The sequence below is a fragment of the Balaenoptera acutorostrata genome, chromosome 20 (genome assembly GCF_949987535.1).
Source record: "Balaenoptera acutorostrata chromosome 20, mBalAcu1.1, whole genome shotgun sequence".
Lineage (NCBI taxonomy): Eukaryota > Metazoa > Chordata > Mammalia > Artiodactyla > Balaenopteridae > Balaenoptera > Balaenoptera acutorostrata.
The window spans coordinates 43,010,919-43,030,176 of NC_080083.1; the positions used below are offsets into that span (position 1 = coordinate 43,010,919).

General features: G+C 47.5%; 1 protein-coding gene across 1 annotated transcript; it reads right to left on the reverse strand.

Moving 5' to 3' along the window:
* Positions 1–2,393: 2,393 nt before the first annotated feature.
* Positions 2,394–5,003, reverse strand: EIF1 (eukaryotic translation initiation factor 1). The gene is made up of 4 exons (XM_057535346.1): positions 4,821–5,003; positions 3,949–4,112; positions 3,703–3,804; positions 2,394–3,272 (listed from the first exon to the last, which is right to left on the reverse strand). The coding sequence occupies exons 1-4, from the start codon at positions 4,849–4,851 to the stop codon at positions 3,228–3,230; spliced, it is 342 nt and encodes a 113-aa protein (XP_057391329.1). The 5' UTR covers positions 4,852–5,003; the 3' UTR covers positions 2,394–3,227.
* Between the last annotated feature and the right edge of the window lie 14,255 nt (positions 5,004–19,258).

The following is a 19,258-nucleotide window of genomic DNA, read 5'->3' on the forward strand; positions in this document are numbered from 1 at the left end:
TTCCACCCCTGGGTCTTAACTCCTTCTCTTTGCCTCGAATGCCCTGCTTCTGATGACACCTCCTCTATGAAGCCTTCCCTGGTCCTATGGGGTCCAGATGGAGGTGGGGAAGATTTCCCAGTCCTCAGAGATCCTGCAGCTCTTTGGTCAAGCCACTGGTGGCCTTGACCCCTCTCTGCCTTGTGTCACGGCTGTGTGCCAGTCTCACACCCCTATCTGGGGTCAGCATCCCAAGCACAGGGTGTCTGACTAGCCTTTTTGAGGCCCACGATTCCTTGCATGCTGCACTGCATGTACCAAGCATGCAACCTCTGTAAAATAAACTATTTAGGTCATCTGGTGGGAAGCGCAGTGGAGAGTCCTGGGTTCTAGAAAATGTGCAACCACCTATTAGCCTTGGGAATGTCCACATTTCATATTTCTTAACTATCAAATGGAGACAATTAGGCTTTTTTTGGGGGGGGGGCACGCCCATTTGTGTATTTATTTTTTGTCCATTTTTTGTCCATACCACGCGGCATGTGGGATTTTAGTTCCCCGACCAGGAATTGAACCCATGCCCTCCGCAGTGGAAGCGTGGATTTTTAACCACTGGACCGCCAGGGAAGTCCCTAGCCTTTCTTAATTATTTCATTCCCTGAGATACACCCAAGTCACATCAATTTGATTAGAATGTTCACAAACCAGGACTTCCCTGGTGGTCCAGTGGTTAAGACTCCAAGCTTCCACTAAGGGGCCACAGGTTTGATCCCTGGTCGGGGGAACTAAGATCTCTCATGCCACTTGGTGAGGCCAAAAAAAAAAAAAAAAAAAAAAAAAATGTTCACAAACCTCTTGCCATTATGTTCAGAAACTTGTTTTGGTTGGTTCCAGACAGCTGACTGAATACTGATGTTGCTAGTTTTCCAAAGAATAGTCCCATTCTGGAGAACTGGAGGTCTTTAATAGCCACAAGAAATGTTAACAACCTAGCACAGGACCAGCACACCAACGGCACAGGATTCTCTTACTGTTTCATCCCATCTTCTTTTTTTTAAAACAGATTTAAAAAAAAAATTTTACTTATTTTTGGCTGCATTGGATCTTTGCTGCTGCACGCGGGCTTTCTCTAGTTGCAGCAAGCAGGGGCTACTCTTCATTGTGGTGCATGCACTTCTCATTGCAGTGGCTTCTCTTGTTGAGGAACATGGGCTCTAGGCACGCAGGCTCAGTAGTTGTGGTTCGCAGGCCCTAAGGCACAGGCTCAGTAGTTGTGGTGCACGAGCTTAGTTGCTCCACGGCATGTGGGATCTTCCCGGACCAGGGCTTGAATCCATGTCCCCTGCACTGGCAGGTGGATTCTTAACCACTGCACCACCAGGGAAGCCCCTCATCCCATCTTCTGATTGTGGTCTTCTGTGGGTTTGGCCTCTAGGTTGTTCTATAATAGAAGCCCCTATAAGCCCTTTTGCTTAACAGTCAGATCTTTCTGATTTTTAAAAGTATCATCCAAATGCTTTGAACAACGCTGCTATGTTTGGAGCCAAGTGCTAAGTTGTTCATTAAACACAATCAGTTTTGTAGGATCTTGGGTTACAGGCCTCTGCCTCTGGGGTTAGAATGTTGTTTTCAAGGCAGTTACCAGTGGCTCAGCCCTGCATCTCATTGGTCCTCCTCTTCCACACACACACAACCCCCTGGCTCCAGGTTGGCCTCTATGTGGGAGGCTAACCTTTATTTACAAAATGCAACCGAGAGGGGAAGGGTTGACTCCTAACGACCATTCTGAGTTTGAAGCCTGACCAGTTCATAACCCACAAATGGATTTTGTGTTTAACAGAATGGCCCTAAGAGCAGACTTTGATACACTTCACTGCTCATTGCCCTTTGTCAAGGGATGGCCTCCCAACATTGTTTCAGCTTCTCCAACATTTTAGTAACTACATTTTTAATACTACAAACCTATTCTCTAGAAAAAGTACTTTCGTTATGCCTTTTCTAGGGTTTGTGGATTACATCAAGCCACACACCACGCTTATCTTTCTGTCACAGTCCTTAATACCTGTTAAGAAGGGAACTCAAGGATTTCCAAACCAACCCTGCTCTGTCATCTTACAAGGCAAGTTCCTCCACAACCACTAAACCACTCAGGCAGTTGGCCAAGTGTCTGTCAGCCAAGCAGCACCTTCTTTCAGGACAGATTAATGGGACAGCACAGCTCTGGCTGAATGCTTATAGGACAGCTGACATGGGGGGCACTTGGACGGACAAGCTCACTAGTTTTTCATTAAGAGGCTGAGGCCCCATTTGAGGAGCTGCAGGTGCAGGTGTATCCTCTACTGCCATTTCTGTGGTTCCTCCACACATACAAGATTGACTATGACTATATATTAAACAGAAATCTGCAAGTCAGATGTTTCTGAAAACAAGTTTTATTTAAATAAGGGTTTAAATACATTACATAACATTAAAACTGAAGGGGAAAAAAACCCCCCAAAAAACCAAAAACCAGTTTGTTACTTCACATGGCATTGGGCAGCTGTTGCTAGTAAGTTGCGAGCTCTACAGCTACATGACTGATACATCGGTTTGAAATTTGTTCCCTTGTCAAAAGTTTAACTCTGATAGAAGGTTGGCCTCACATTCTAGTTTGGACATCGATCAGCTAGGATATGTCTGGGCAAAAAGACCTTGGTGGCAAGCCAGCTGTCCTGTCACCTCAATAGAAGGAAGGTGGCTGCTCTAAGCTCTGCCCACCTGGTCGCGTTGGAGATACCAGGGGATCTTTCCCCTGATGATCAAAGACTCCCTCTAGCAGTACAGCTGCCGTCGCTGCCTCACCCCATCCTCCACTCTCAGCTTCACTGAGGGCTGTTCAGGTGGCGACATTCTCTTAGAGCAGGGAACTCTGTAGAGGGATTGCTGAGGAGCTTCGGGCCAGACATAGCCGTCTGTGATCTTGGGGCTCTGGACTTGGCTGAAACATCACTGTTATTGCTTTGTTTCAGGCTGGACACTGCCAGGTGCCTACTGCTTGACCTCTGTTTAAATGAGGGACTTCAAGACTAGACAGCATGGCTCTTTTCAGTTTATTGCATGAAGGAGTTACACTAGTCCAAGTTAAAAGCAGACCCCAAATGGTTACATTACACAAACTGTGAGGTTTTTAAACTTGTGACAAGGGACAGAAGGAAAATTCTACTCATTGCAAGGAAATCCTCACTTAAGCTTCAGTGAGCCAGGAGCACTTAAAACCCATGAACCTTCAGCTGATCGTCCTTAGCCAGTCCAATCTGCAAAGGAAAAAAGGGCAGTTTTAAAGCCTCCATTTCTGATGACAACAATCCTGTCCTCCTGCTTCTACACTGGTCAAAAGAAGTCCCAGAGCCCAGATGCTCTCAACTCAGGGTACACTCAGTTAACCACCAATGGTGTAATAGGTAGGATTTTAGCACTTAGAACAGCCAACCAGACATCCTGCTTGTTTTAGTATGTGTCTGCATGCAACTGCACCCTTAAAGTAGATCCATGTAAACAGTAAACTTAAGGCAGACAAATCCCTTGCTTTCATAAATACATTTTGTCTACGAACTTCAAAAACTCAACTGTTTGGCTTAGCCTTAGAAAACAAACTTCTATGTCCCCAGCAGAAACTGACTAGACTAGGCAGATTAGTTAGCCAGGGCAGAGACACAAATGTACTAACAGGAAGTGACAACTCACCTCTACGAGGAACTGGCATATGTTCTTGCGCTGGTCACCCTGTAGCTGAATTACTTCTCCATATTCTGGATGCTCAATTACAGTTCCATTGCAGGCAAATTTCTGCAAGGACAACGCAAGCAAAACAAGTTAGGCAGCGCAACGGCCTGAATGCCACTAATAACCCTTTTCAGGAAGTAATACAGGACAGCAGCCCCATGCAGGCAAGGTAAATGCGATTCCCCTACAATCTCATTAAAAACCTACCTTCTTAAACGCCTTCACTAGTTTCTTTTTATCGTAATCATCAGCGATCCCTTGGACAGTAGTAAGGGTCTTCCTGCCGTTCCTCTGTTGAATTCTTATATGGATATAATCCTCAGTGCCAGCAGGAAGCAGATCATCACCCTTACTTGCATCAGCAAAGGGGTCTGGGAAAAAAGGTCAAGCTCATTTAGTGCTGTCGTGCTCAGTTCCCACTGCCACCCTCCCACTGGATCTCTTCCGTGTGCAGAAAGTGATACTGAAATCGTCAGAGCCTGGTCAGATCAGATATATTCTTTGTTGGCTCTCCTCGAACAGGTCAGTCCGGGACGGCCGGCTTTCCCAGTCCGGGAGAACGTCTGGGCTTCCTGCCCCAGGCCCGCCCTCGGAAGCCGATTACATGTCGGGGGAGCCAGGGTTGGCCGGCGGCGCCCCACCCAGCTGATGCAACCGGCCGGAACCCAAGTTCCGAGGCGGGGCCACGCTTCCCGCCCCATTGGCGCGCGCAGCTGTCACTTACGGCTGGCACCGCCTCTCCCTCCCGGCTCCGTGACAACGGCGGTGACGTATGGGATGTGACGAAAAGGTGCCGGGAGGGGCGGGTGTGGCCCGATGAGGCCAGGGAGCCATTAGTAAATGCGCCACCCGAGACGCCGGACCCGCCCAAGGGCTGACCTCCCGCCCGCTCCTTCCGGTCGCGCTCAGGGGCCAACCCCAGGGCCCAGGCCGCGGCCCCACTGCCTGCGAGCCCGGACATCTCTCCTCTACCCAAGTTCACTAAGGCCCGGAACGCTTAGCAGCTTTCCAGGCCCTGGCTGCGGACCCGGAGCGCCCCGCCCGGGCCTTCCTCCTCTTGGGACCTTTCCGGGACTTACCGAAAGAGTGGAGGTTCTGGATAGCGGACATACGATACGATTCCTTTTCCTCGGTGGAAACGGCCTGCGGAAGGCGGCGGCTGGAGAAGGCAGGCGGGGGGGACGGAGCGTCGGGAAACGAGGGGGCTCAAGGGGGAGGCTGCTGAGTCCTCGGCGGCGGCTCAGTGACTGGGACGGAGGGGCGGTGCCTGTATTCACTTATATAGCCGCCCCTGTGACGCCAGCGCGCTGCCCTCACGTCCAGGCCCCACCCACGGCGTTCTGCCCCGTGCGCCCGGGCGCCGCCGCTTCCAATTGGTCCGGAAGCGGGGACGCGGGACGGCGCTTGCGCAGGAACTGTGTGCTGCGGGAGGGCGTCCTTTCGACTAGGGGAGAGATGGAAGGGGGAGGGAAGGGTTGGTTCGTTTAGGCGCCTGCGCAGTGCTGGAGGAAGGTGTCAGGCCGGTGCAGACAACTGGCGGAGGTTTCTGCGCCTGCACCCTATGTTCTATGGCTTGTTCCGCCTTCTTGACCCTGTTGCAGGGAAGGGTTTTTTCCTGCGGTAGATTGGCGCTCCTTAGAGGGGATTTAGATGCTGACCCTCCCAAACACGACAAATTCCCACTATCTCATACCCACCCAACTACCCACTTACTCCCTACTTTACAGATTTGCTCCGTGACAGATTTAGGGCGGCACTTTTTCAACGTACAATAGTATAACCAAAACCTTAACTTTATCATTTAGATTAATTTATCATTTAGATGAATCTAACCTAAAAATGGATTAATCTACTTTAAACGTATCGTTTAGATCCTCTAAGGAAAGAATGCCCAGATCATTAGCACGAGTTCAAGGGAGAGTAACGCTGGTTCTGGGGGCCAAGAATTCACGCACTTGGAAGGGGGGTCCTTTCTGTCATACAAATTGTGTGGGGTTGAGCCTTCCCAGAGCTTAGTTGAACTATTTCCTTCAAAACAGTCAACCTTTCTTGCACTTTCAATGTATTAATCGAAATGCTCATAGTTGCAGGGGTACCTAGTGTGGTTTTAGACTCCAAAGGCTTCCAGGGGCCAGGGAGGTAAGATAAAGGAGTGCAGACAGCCAAGGATGGTGTAATGGGGTGTGGTGAGCGCCGGGGTGAAAATCAGAGGCTGCAGGGGCTCCAGCCCATTGTACTAGATCTTCTTTTTCAAGAGAACCCTGAAATTCAGATGTTTCTATAAAATCTTTTGATTTCTAAACATTGCCAATAAATATAATTTTGGAAAAACACTGTGCAAGGCAAACAGAAAAATGTATGCTGGCCTCAAGGACTGTGGGTTTATGTCTCTTGATGGTCAGGGTCACTGGCACCAGTGGAGTCTAATGGGAGAGAGAGACAATAAATAAGATGACAGATTGTGACAGGTGCCAAGAAAGAAGTAAATAAGGTGGCATGACAGAGTGACAAGTGTCATGGTCCGAGCACGGGTTGGAAAAGAATTTCCAGACGCAAGGCAGAATGTAAGGAAGATAGAATTTATTAAAGAGAAGGGTCGCTGCAAGAACAGTGAGCCGACTTCCTGGCAGCCAGGGAAAGTCGACGATGAGCATGGGTTGCTTGTCTGTTTTTATAGCCAGGGAACAAAGGGACTTGTGAGTCACCTGCCTATTGGGTAGGGTCCACATGTTTCCAGTGGGATGAATACCTTCCTTTATATGGGATGGGAAAGGAGCAAGGCATGCTGCTTGGGAAAGCTCAGAGATGTTGGCAATGGTCTTATTGTGACAGAGTGATAAGGGTCTGGTAACTCTCTGTTCTGGTGATGTTGGCGCTTTGAGTTTATCTTGTTCTTTGTCCTTGGAGCACATCACAACAAGGGCTTCAGGAGGCCTCTGAGGAGGTGACGTCCCAGTTGATGCTTAAATGGAAAGAGCCCATCACATGGAAAACCCCAAGGGAGGAAAAGCTGGGTGTACTTGATAGTTTGTTTTTAAAATTAATTTTTATTGGAGTATAGTTGCTTTACAATGTTGTGTTTGTTTCTACTGTACAGCAAAGTGAATCAGCTATATGTATACATATATCCCCTCTTTTTTGGATTTCCTTCCCATTTAGGTCACCACAGAACACTGAGTAGAGTTCCCTGAGCTATACCGTAGGTTCCCATTAGTTATCTATTTTATACATAGTATCAATAGTGTATATATGTCAATCCCAGTCTCCCAATTCATCCCCCCACCCCCCCTCCCCTTGGTTTCCTACGTTTGTTCTCTACATCTGTGTCTCTCTATTTCTGTTTTGCAAGTAAGATCATCTATACCATTTTTCTTGATAGTGTTTTTGATTCCGTATTTACTAAGTAGTCTTTTCAATAATCATTTGGCTTCCTTGATATCAGGAATTGGGGAACCATGGCTAGAAGGCATGGGCGTCCCAGCCTCACACCCATCCCAGTGTGAGAAGCTAAGGACACAACCTTCCTCCACCTGGAAACCTCTACACTCACAGACGTGGCTGTGCTTGAAAGGGGTTTGGGGAGAGAGAGTGAATGAGTCAGAGCTGGCTCCCCCAGTGTGCACACATATTTTGTTATAAGAAAATTTAAAATAACAATGTGGTCCAGCTTATCTTTTCCTTTTAGGAAAAGATCCTTTCTATGTCATATTGAAGAAATCTTTTGTCTGTCTCCAGTTTATAAAGATACCCTGTTTTTGTTTTTTGTTTTTCCGAAAGTTTTAAAGCTTTGCTTTTTCACATTTAGGTCTTTTTAAAAAAATGGGCTATAGTTGTTTAACAATGTTGTGTTAGTTTCTACTGTACAGCAAAGTGGAGTTCCCTGTGCTATACAGCAGGTTCTTATTAGTTATCTATTTTATACGTAGTATCAATAGTGTATATTTGTCAGTCCCAATCTCCCAATCACATTTAGGTCTTTAAACCACCTGGAATTGTGTGTGTGTGTGTGTGTATGTGTGTGTGTGTGTGTGTGTAATGTGAGAACGGGGTCTAATTTTTTTTCCTCTGTGGATAGCCAATTGTCCCAGCACCATTCATTGACTTTGTCCTGCCTTCTCTATCATAATCGTATTTCCATTTATGCGTGGGTTCGTTTTCAGACTCTCTGTTCTGTTCCACTGCTCTATTTATCCCAGAGCCATAATCTCTCAATTATAGGAGTTTTACAAAAAGTCTCTGTGCCCAATAGCATGAGCTCCTCTGTTTTGTTCTTCAGGATTATTTGGCTTTTCTTGGTCCTAGTTCCCCTTCACCTTATGGTGTATCACCACTCCCCACATTCTACAACGTTCTTTGAAGCACCCGATCTTTCTCATTGCAGGGTCTGTATGTGCTGTCCCTTTTCTTCCCTCCTCTTCTCTGTTTGATATCTCCCACTCATCCTCCAGGACTCAGCTGGGAGTCTTCTCTGTGCCCCCGCTTCCTCTCTTTGGCATTAATCACACTGCATTTTGCTTGCCTGTTCCTTGAACTGGCTACATAAATTGCTGGGCCTGGTACAAGATGACAGCGTGAGGCTCTTTGTTCAAAAACGATTCAGAATTTGAAGACAGCGACAGCAGAACATTAAGCCAAGCACAGGGCCCTCCTAAGCGGGGGGCCCTGTGTGATGGCACAGGTGGCATGCCCGTGGTCTGGCTCTGCCAGTTCCCTTATTTATCTCCCTGTTAGACTGTGAGCTCAAAAGAATAGGGTACGTGCCTCTCTCCTCTGCTGTGTATGTGCGGTAGGTGCCTGCACACAGTGGGTGCTCAATGCTTGTCGAATGAACAGGCATTGTAGGTGCTACCAATTAGGGTTCTTGGCCTTCCTTAATCAATAGACATTGATAAGAGGCCAGACGAGAAATTCAGGCAAGGCTTCACTGGGGGCCCTGCTGCAGCAGGAGGGGAGCAAAAACAAGCAACCGGTTCCCTTGATCGCTCCCGAGGAGGGACGAGCTGGTTCCCTATATGGGGTGAGAGTAGGAGTGTATCCAGGGGTCGGGCCAGAGGGGTGGCTGAGGTGATCTGCCCACCCCTTTGGTGGTGTTGAGTGCAGGGGGCATGCGCAGTACCCTGCTTTTGCTCCTGGGTCTTCAGAAGTGGCCGTTGGGTTTTTGGTCTTTTTGTATCTTGTTCATTATTTGCCCCAACTGCGCATGCACGCAGTTATTTTTAGTCCCTCGTAGTTTCTTTGCATTTTGTTGTTCTAGGAGACGTTTGGTCAGGTGCAAACACTGCAGCAAAGAGTCCCAGGTCCCAACTTGTCTCACAGTTGCTCAGTTACTAGGAATGGCCAACCCCTGGCTCCAGGCTGCAACCTCTGCCGCCCTCTTAGAGATTCCTGGGGGGTGAAGCACTGAGAAAAAGTCCTTTTCAGAGGTCCGACTCTGGGCTCTAAAGGGAGCTCCTGGACCTGGCTTCCTGGTGCAGGGCAGGGAGGGTGGCCCTAGATAAGCATGTTCCCCAGCTCCTCTTACAGGGACCTGGTGTCCGGTGCCAGACCTGACCTCAGTGCATTGTAAACAGTTATTGCCACAAACACACACAGGCTTTGCTTTCAGAGGCCAGGCCAGGGACAGGTGGCTAGGAAATTGGGACATCCAGTTCTTGCTTACCACCAGCTTCCTGGGCGACCCTGTTCACCTCTCAGGGCTTCCATTTTATCCCCTAGAAGGAGGACTCAGTAATTTCTAAGGCCTTTTCCAGGTCTAAAGTCTGTAGCTCTGTGTTCCCATTGGGGACATTTCCAAGGAGGGTCTATAAGAGTCCACTATCCAGGGACTTCCCTGGCGGCCCAGTGGTTAAGACTTCGCCTTCCAATGCAGGGGGTGCGAGTTTGATCCCTGGTAGGGGAGCTAAGATCCCACATGCCTTGGGGCCAAAAAACCAAAGCATAGAACAGAAGCAGTATTGTAACAAATTCAATAAAGACTAAAACTGGTCCACATCAAAAAAAAAATCTTATTTGAAAAAAAAAAAAGAGTCCACCGCCTAGTGCGGAGGTTGTCCCAGCCCGGGGAGCTTGTAGAGTAATGATGGAGCCAGGATAAATCTGTCTGAAAGTGACATCTGTGCCTGCCGATAATACTGGCTTGTTCGTTACCGCACTCCTAGTTCCGAGTCCTGGCCCCAGAGCACGGGCTCTGGAGTACCTGAATCTGAGTATCACCTCCACCTCTTCCTGCCTGGGTGACTCAGTCTCCCAACCTCCATATTTTTCATCTGTACAAAGGGATACGAATACTTTCTCTCTTAAGCTTTTGAGGAGATTTAAAGAGAAAAATATGTGTGACAAGATAAAAATGTAATGTTATTAAATCACTAAGTAGATTATGCCAGATTCTCAGTGGAGAAGGGAAAGAGAGAGAGCTCAGAGCAGCAGGGGACAGGAGCAAGTCCCTGAGAATGGGGGGACAGATGTGGGCACCTCTCCAGGGTGAGCTTGGGACATGGCAAGGGCATGGCTGTGTGGGACTCCTGGGGACCTTCAGCCTTGATTAAGATTCCCCAGGGCTCTGAACCTGGCATGGAAGCAGCAGAATCTCCCACCAGGAAAGGATCACATCCTCTGGGGAAATAGGCATCTCCATGGTAACCAAGGCAGATGGCTGATCTGGTCCAAGTGGCCTCTCTGTAGCTCTGGTGCTACAGAAAACCCCGTGACCTAGAGGGAATCCTGGGGATCGCTGGAGGCCCTGTCACATCCAAGGTCAGATTTCTGGGCAGCTGGTGGGATAACTGGCACAGGATTTAACTTGATTGAAAGAAAATCAAATAAATGCGATCTTTCTTGCATTCCTTATTTGGGAGCTACCAGTATGTACATAAATGATGGGAATCATGTCCCCCCCACCCCTCCTCAGTGGATGAATGAAGTCTGCTATTCTTACCACTTGGAAAAGGAGGCAGACCTGGGCTTGCTGCAGCACTGACCCAGATTGCACGGGGTTGTTGCGAGATGTGCTTTAGCCCTCAGCTGGGGTTCCGCTCATGATACATCACCCCTTCAACCTCCCCCCACCCAGGGTGTGTAGTGGGAAGCGGCGCGAGGGACCCTTATGGGGTGCTGAAAACGATCTCGATCTTGATCCTGGTGGTAAGAATTCATGGAGCTGGACCCTTAAGCCTAGTGTGCTTTACTCCCCTCCAGCCATACCCCCGCCCCCTGCCGCTGCCCCCCACCGCCAGGCTCTCTTCTTGTTCTCACTTTTCCTCTGCTTGCCGGGGCTCCTGCTCAGTTCCTCTTTGCCGGCAGAGCATCTGCCTTCCCCGTCCTGCTTTCTGCTCCTTCCCCTCCTCTTCCTCCTCCTCCTTCTGGGAGTCCTGCAGGACCCTCTGTGGATGGGATGAGGGGGAGGCAGCTTTGCTTAGGAAGGGAGGTACAGGCCAGAGACCCTGGTTCTCCTTCCCTGGGCAGGCAAACTGCAGACTTGGTTGCGGGGAGGGTAAAGTGTAGCCTGCGCTTGCAGAGGAAGCCTAGAAGGCACCTACCTGGCACCTACCCTCAGAGAGTTCACAGCTTGGCAGGGTTCAGAAGATGCCCCCAACGAGCCAGGGGCCCAGGCGGAAGGGAGGAAGTGCCGGGTGCAAGTGCACAGAGGGTGCTGCATTCTGAGCGTGGCAGTAGGAGTCCCCTGGGGTGGGGTTGGGGTTGGGGTTGGGGTAGACATTCCAGATGGAGTAAAGAGCATCAGATGTGTTGTGTGGAAGTCAGTTCACACCTGGTCCCTCTCTGGCAGAAGCTCACAGGTGTGTCTGGCAGTCTTCCTTGGACAGAGACCATACCTCCTCAGGTTTATTTTTATTTTATTTTTTAAAAAGCTAATGTGGGGCTTCCCTGGTGGCAGAGTGGTTAAGAATCCGCCTGCCAATGCAGGGGACACGGGTTCAAGCCCTGGTCCGGGAAGATTCCCACATGCCGCGGAGCAACTAAGCCCGTGCGCCACAACTACTGAGCCTGCGCTCTAGAGGCCGCGAGCCACAACTACTGAGCCTACGTGCTGCAACTACTAAAGCCCGTGCGCCTAGAGCCCGTGCTCTGCAACAAGAGAAGCCACTGCAATGAGAATCCCGTGCACCGCAATGAAGAGTAGCCCCTGCTCGCCACAACTAGAGAAAGCCTGCGCGCAGCGATGGAGACCCAATGGAGCCAAAAAAAAAAAAAAAAAAAGTAAAATATCTCAATAACTTTTATATGATTGCTTATTGAAATGATAATATTTTGGATATATGGGTTAAATAAAATAGATTATTAAAATTAATTTCACCTGCTTCTTTTTACTTTTTTAAAAATGTGTCTACCAGGAAATTTAAAGTTACATGGGTGGCATGCATTATATTTCTACTGGAAAGCACTGCTCTAGATGATTCCAGACTGAAGAGAGGGTTCATTGACACAGCACGTGGCAAATCCACACTCATACACTTGGCTGTTCCCCCCAGCCTTCTCCTCACCAACATCAGACTTGTTTCCTGGTCTCCTACTCCAGCCTCAGGCATCTCTGATGAGCTTGCGAATTGCTTCCTGCTCCCAGTTTAGAAAACAGCTCAGGGATGGTCATGTGAAGAGAGTTACATGATCTTTTCCTTTCCCAAGTGGCTTATCTTCGCCCACCCAAACTGGATCTCTTCCTGGGCAGGGCTGAGAGTTCTACCACCAAGAAGGTGAAGGTCTTTCCTTTTGTTTCACTCGCCCAGCCCAAGCTGACACCTCCACCAGCTAGTGACCAGATATGGCCACCTGACCATGCCCCAGGGGCTGGGGCACCGACCTTGTCTTTTGCCCCAAACAGCTTAGATGCTGTCCTCTCTACCCCTAGATAAGACTCTTCCTAAGAGGAATTCTAGGAAATAATTACAAACAAATAGACTTTATTCTTTAGAGCAGTTTCAGGTTTACAGCAAAATCGAGAGGAAAGTATAGAGAATTCCCATATACTTTCTGCCCCCACCCAGGCATAGCTGCCTCTTCCACTGTCAACATTCCCACCAGAGTGGTACATTTGTTACAACTGATGAACATACAGCGACACATCACAATCACCCAAACCTCATGGTTTACATTAGCGTTCACTCTTGGGCAATACATTTTTCATTTTGTGAAACGAACAATTATTGAGTACCCACTACCCACCTCATGCTGTGCTGAGTGTTTCCCACTCCTGTCCCACGAGATTCTGACAAAGCAGGTGGCATTAGCTCTTCTGTAGGTGAGGTGCCTGGGCTTGGACAAGGACACTGGCCAGGGTGGTGGTGGCCCTCTTCCTGCTGGCCAGCATGGCCACCTGGAGTGGCTGGGTTTCCAGGAGAAGCCTTGGGGTGATTCTGCCTTTGTAAGGGGGTTGGTCATTTGCTTGGTGGGGCTAGTGCCTGGGAGTGCATCCCAGTTCTTGGGGTGAGGGGGGGATGTTACTACAAGCTTGAGGACTGAGTCTGGGTGATCACTTCTGCTGTGGACAGGGCAGCTATCACAGCACACAGACTAGGATTTAAAAAACAGTTTTTTGGATCCCTAATTCCTTTCTTTAAACAAACAGTGGCTGAACCCACACTTTGACAGAAGGGTCAGAGGGGTCGCCAGAGTTCAGTTGTGCTTCACAGATGAGCGGGACAACATATGCGTATGTGTGTGTGTGTGTATATGTGGGTGTGTGTGAGTACGTGCAGGTGAGAGTGCGTGTGCAGGCTATAGGCATGTGAGTGTCAGGGTGCGTGTGGATGCACATCTGAGTGAGTGTGAGCGTGTATTCGTGGGTGTTTTCCTTTCTCTCTTCCCAGATGCTCCCGAGAATCTGAGAGCTTCCTGCGTTGCAGCCCAAACCCAGGGGAATCATCTCAGTCCCTACAGGAGGCCCTGCTAACAAAATTGGGGTTTTAAGTCAAGGGACCATTTGAGATGCTGTCCTGCTACTCGTCTGTTCTGTGTCCTCAGGCTGTAACCGTGTCCAAGCTCGTACTTCTCACCGCAGGACAGGCCAGTAAATCAAGAGACCAGTTGTTGGGGCAAAGGATAGCGACTTTACTTGGAAAGCCAGCAGACAGAGAAGATGGTAGACTAGTGTCCCAAAGAACCGTCTTCCCTGAGTCAGAGTTCAGGCTTCTTTTAGACTAAAAGAGGAGGGCGTGTGGTTGGTTGCTGCAAACTTCTTGGTGCCAGAATCCTTTATTCTTTTTTTTTTTTTTATTAAAACAATTTTTTAAAAAATTGGAGTATAATTGCTTTACAATGTTGTGTTAGTTTCTGCTGTACAATGAAGTGAATCAGCTATACGTATACCTATATCCCCTCCCTCTTAGACCTCCCTTCCAGCCCCCCATCCCACCCATCTGGGTTGTCACAGAGCACTGAGCTGAGCTTCCTGTGCTTTATAGCATGTTCCCACTAGCTAGCTATTTTGCGCTTGGTAGGGTATATATGCCAATCCTAATCTCCCAATTTGTCCCACCCTCCCCTTGCAGCTGTCTGCGTAGGTCAGGTTTTGATGTTCCTGTAAACCTTCAACAAGAAAAATGTTATTCTCTGTTCTGCAACTTTTTATTTCTATATGAATAGACAAGTGTTATACCTTTAAAGGTCAGAGCCTTAAGAATGGGCTATCCTGTAAATTGCAGGCTATAAGCAACATTCTTAACTTGTAAGAAAAGCAGTAGAATGCAAAGGTTAAAGTAAAAGAAACAGATCCAGTATGGGGTCAGGTTTGTTCTTCCCTATTACAGGACAACTTGCATAACCTCTGTGAGCCTCAGTGTTCTTTCCTGTATGTATCAGGAAAAAACCCACTGGTTTATCTATAACCTGCAGCTCACCTTCTAAGGAGAGCAGCTCCAGTGCCCTGAGGGGCCTTAGTTGGCAGGTGGAGGAGACTGGTGGAGCTACGATGCTGGGCGAAGGATGAGACCCCCTGGGAGACTCCAAGGGAGGGGTAGGCATGGCCAGTGAGGCTGGGGGCCATGCAGCCTGTGGGGACAGGTGGAGAGGGAGGGTCTGGGAGAACCTGGATTTGTGCACCGTGGGTGTCCCACCTGACCCAGCCTCACTGCTCCTGCCGAATCCTTCGTAAAATACCAATTGCTCACTGGTGCTTCTGAGGACAGGATTTTCTTTTGGGGACAGAGTGAGGTTTGGGCTTTTGCTTCAAGACTGGCCTGGGCTTCTGCATGGGGGAAACTGTGACACTTTGGTTACCTTATAGGGAGACCATGGCCTGTTGTAGAAATATTATTTACTATCTGCTTCCAAGTGATGGGCTTGGCATTAGGCACTTTATATTTACTGTCTTGTTCAATCCTCCCAACACCCCACCAAACGGGAATGGCTCTTCTCTTTTACAGATGAGGACACTGAACTTAGAGAGCTGGGATTATTTTTGCAAGATCATAGCTAGTAAGTTGCAGGGCTGCATTCAAGCCCTGAGCCTGTGCCCTTAACTGTGAGGGTACTCCCGCCCTGGAGGACTGTGTGTGCCTGGCCGTGCCCCCCAACAGATACCCCCAAATCACTGCTGGCTTTTCTTCCCAGGGCGGGGGAGGCACGGAACCCCCGCACAGGGCAGGACGGCCTGGCATGGCCCTTGAGTGAACCCACTTCCTTGAGTTCTTTCAGCATCTCTATGCTTTATTTTATTTTCAAAATAATGATGATATCTCCCTAAATTGTAAAATAATACATTCTTATTGCATAAAAATTTAAAAAGTAGAAAAGTGACCCCCCAAAAAACACCTGTTAAGTCAGTTACCACCTAGGGATGACCAGGACCCATTTTGGCATGTTTCCGTCTGTTTACGTGGATTTTTATGAATCTGCCCACTGCTTTGAGTGTCCTTCTGCCTTGTGCCTTGCTATCCTGTACACAGCCTTCGGCATGGCTTCAGATCCTCCCCAAAGAATCCATTCTTACTTAAAACATGAGTGAACGATGTAAGTTTTACCCAGTGACCCTCAACAGAGGGCACTTACACCACCTCCCCTAACTTAGCTCAAAAGTCTTAGCTTGCGCAGACCCCTCCTGGTCTTTCTAATGCGGCTCTTTCTCCATCCGGGACCCACCTGTGCTGGCTCGTTCGTCTCCCCCTTTGATCCTTTCGCAGTTCCAGGCCTTAAACTCTTGCCCCCTTGATTTTGCAGTTCAGCTCTGCGCCATGCCTCCCTCTGCATGTGTACAGTCAAGACCCATCTCCACTTGGCAAAACAAAAGGTGTGCAGGATTGTAGGATCCCTAGAGAGCAGATGCAGTTAGAAACATCAAAAATGTTTTTTTTTCTATTATTGTACATTTAAAAACAATATTTTTGTTTGGGATCAAACTTTACAAACTGTTTGTTTTTGTCTGTAATAGATAAGGAGGTACCCTAGTCTTAGTAAGAAAAAGGATACGTGTGTGTGTAAAAAAAAAGGTCTTAAAAAAAAAAAGGTTACTTGTAAGGGGAAAGAGGGGATATAGTAGAGGGGACAGGAATAGAAGCTGGATCTCCTTGACTTTATCTTGTTTTAGAGATTTGATTTTGGAACGATGTAAATATTTTACATAATTATAAGGATAATACATGCAATAGATTGAAACATACCAAATCTATTTATTTTTTAATATTTATTTATTTGGCTGCACAGGGTCTTAGTTGCGGCATGTGGGATCTTTAGTTGCGGCATGCATGTGGGATCTAGTTGCATGACCAGGGATCAAACCTGGGCCCCCTGCATTGGGAGCACAGAGTCTTAACCACTGGACCACCAGGGAAGTCCCCAAATATGTTTATTTTAAATATATTTAAATTTATAAGTTTGTAATGAGGAAAGAAAATCCTTATGAGTTACTGTTGGAGCATGCTAGGGAATCATCTCATCACTTTGAAAGCTTGCCTTTCCCGTAACAACTGTGGAAACAAATTGTAGATGCAGGGGAGGGGCATGATTCTCCTTATAGCAGTATTCCCAGGTAGTAAATGAAGAAGTACAATCAGAGTGTTGCCATCTTGCAACCCCTAATGAATGAATGGATCTGGGCATTGATCATCTATGGCTGCTAAACTCACCAAAAGAGAAACAATGTATTTCTCCCGCACCACCTATAAATTGCCCCTGCTGAGAAGGAGGAGGAAACCTTAAGTTTGATCAAGACTTTAGGTCTAACTAGCAAGTTTCAAACAATACAGAGGACAGGGAAACGTTAAATTACACCATGGGAATGCAATCAACGAAGTCCAGACTCTTTGGCTGTTGGGTTGACCAGCAGTCCGGGTCTATGGGACAAATCATTTTTTCTACAACAGATACATTGGGAGGGGAAAGAAAAGACAGGGAGGAGGTACTCATCATTTGAAAGACTTAAGATATATCCAACCAGTTGTTTTGTGTGGACTTGATGTGGATCCCAAATTCAAAAGAAAAAATTGTCATTTACAAGACAGAAACTTAAACACTGACCAGATATTGGATTATGTTGTGTGGTATTGTGATAAAACAAATAAATATTTGGTCTCTGTCCCCAGTTCCTGGCACAGAGCTCCTAAAACCATTGTGATTTCCTGAGTGATAGGGGTGCTGGGAATATCTTTTATTAGTATATTTGGTCTTAGTCCCTGGTTCCTGACACAAGAGCTTCTAAGACTCTTAGAATCTCTGGAGTGATAAGAGTGTCTTTTTGTCTGTTAAAGTGATGCCTGGTGGCTGGGGCCCCTAGATAGCTTCCGGATGGGGGCTGGTTACCAGAGGAACCGATCACGTGATTAGAGGGTTAGAACTTTCAGTCTTGTTCTCCAACCTCCTCTGGGGAGGGGGAGGGGCTGGAAATTGAGTTACTCACCAGGGGCCAAGGATTTAATCAATCAGGCCTACATAATGGAAGCTCCATAGAAACTTTAAACAACAGGGTTCCTGTTGGTGAACACATCCACGTGCTGGGAGGGTGGTGTACTCAGTCCCTGGGAATAGAAGCTCCTGAGCTTGGGACCCTTCTGCACCTTGCTCTGTATTCCGCTTCATTTGGCTGTTCAAGTCTGTTGTTTATAATATCCTTTATAATTAACTGGTAATAGTAAGTAAAGTGTTTCTCTGAGTTCTGTGAGCCATCGTAGCAAATTATCAAATCCAAGGAGGGGGTTGTGGGAACCCCCGATTTGTAGCCAAGTTGGACAGAACTATGGGTACCTTAGGACCCACCACTTGTGATTGTCGTCTGAAGAGAGGGACTGAACCTTTAACCTGTGGGGTCTGTACTAACTCTGGGTAGTTAGTGTGAGAATTGCTTGGTATGGAAAACCAACGCATTTTGTTCAGAAGTCTTATGAGTAGAGAAACCATGTTCCTTTACTAAGGAATTATTAATTATTTTAGGTGAGATAATTGTATGTGGTTATGTTAAAGAAGAAGAGTTCTTATTTGCTAGCTACATACTGAAATATTTATGGATGAAATGCAATGATTCTTGGGATTTATTTGAAAATAATATGTAGGAGGAGGGAGGAGGGGGGTGGGGTTATGGATGAAGGCCATTTGTGAGTTGGTAATTGTTGACTTTGGGTGATGGGTGCATGGGGGTCTATTACATTATTTTTTCTGCTTTGGTGCACGTTTAAAAATTTCTGAAATAAAAGAGTAACAAATATATATATTTGAGCCTCTTTCTGTGCTGATAAAACAATTCTACAACCACATTTTTAACAGCTATGTAGTTTTTATTTATCTGAATGTAGCATAAATAATGTAACCAGTTTCCTTTTCTTAGACATCTAAATCATCTCCAATCCTCTGTTCTCATCAACAGCACTGGATGAACATCCTTGTGGGTAATTCAACTTGCACGCCTTTCAGGAATTCGGAGGATAATTCCTCTAAGTGGATTTTCTGGGTCAACAGATAAGCATATCTTTAAGGTGTTTGCTAAACTGCCCTCCAGAGACAAACTGGTTCACATTCCCTCTAGCAGCCCATGTGAAGGAGGGCCTTTCTCCTCTCTCCCAGCCACTTCTCTGACTCTTTCCTCCCTGGGCTCTGTGACGCTCTCTCAGCTCTCTGCCAAGGGCTTTACAAATCCTAGTTCATCATATTTAGTTGTCACGTCAACCCGATGAGGCAAGGACTTTTTAAAAATAATTAATCAATTAATTTTTGGCTGTGTTGGGTCTTCATTGTTGCGTGCGGGCTTTCTCTAGTTGCGGCGAGCAGGGGCTACTCTTCGTTGTGGTGCATGGGCTTCTCATTGCGGTGGCTTCTCTTGTTTCAGATCATGGGCTCTAGGCACGCGGGCTTCAGTATTTGTGGCATGCGGGCTCAGTAGTTGTGGCTCACGGGCTCTAGAGCACAGGCTCAGTAGTTGTGGCGCACAGGCTTAGTTGTTCCGTGGCATGTGGGATCTTCCCAGACCAGAGCTTGAACCCATGTCCCCTGCATTGGCAGGCAGACTCTTAACCACTGCGCCACCAGGGAAGTCCCGAGGCAAGAACTTTTATCATCACCATTTTGTAGATGGGGAGACAGA

Bases quoted from the DNA above. Each gene is read 5' to 3' on its own strand.
- EIF1 (XM_057535346.1), bottom strand. From the start codon at position 4,851: ATGTCCGCTATCCAGAACCTCCACTCTTTCG. The intron at 4,113-4,820 runs GTAAGTCCCGGA...CTTTTTTCCCAG, and splicing joins CCAGAACCTCCACTCTTTCG to ACCCCTTTGCTGATGCAAGT. The intron at 3,805-3,948 runs GTAGGTTTTTAA...TTGTCCTTGCAG, and splicing joins TAGTGAAGGCGTTTAAGAAG to AAATTTGCCTGCAATGGAAC.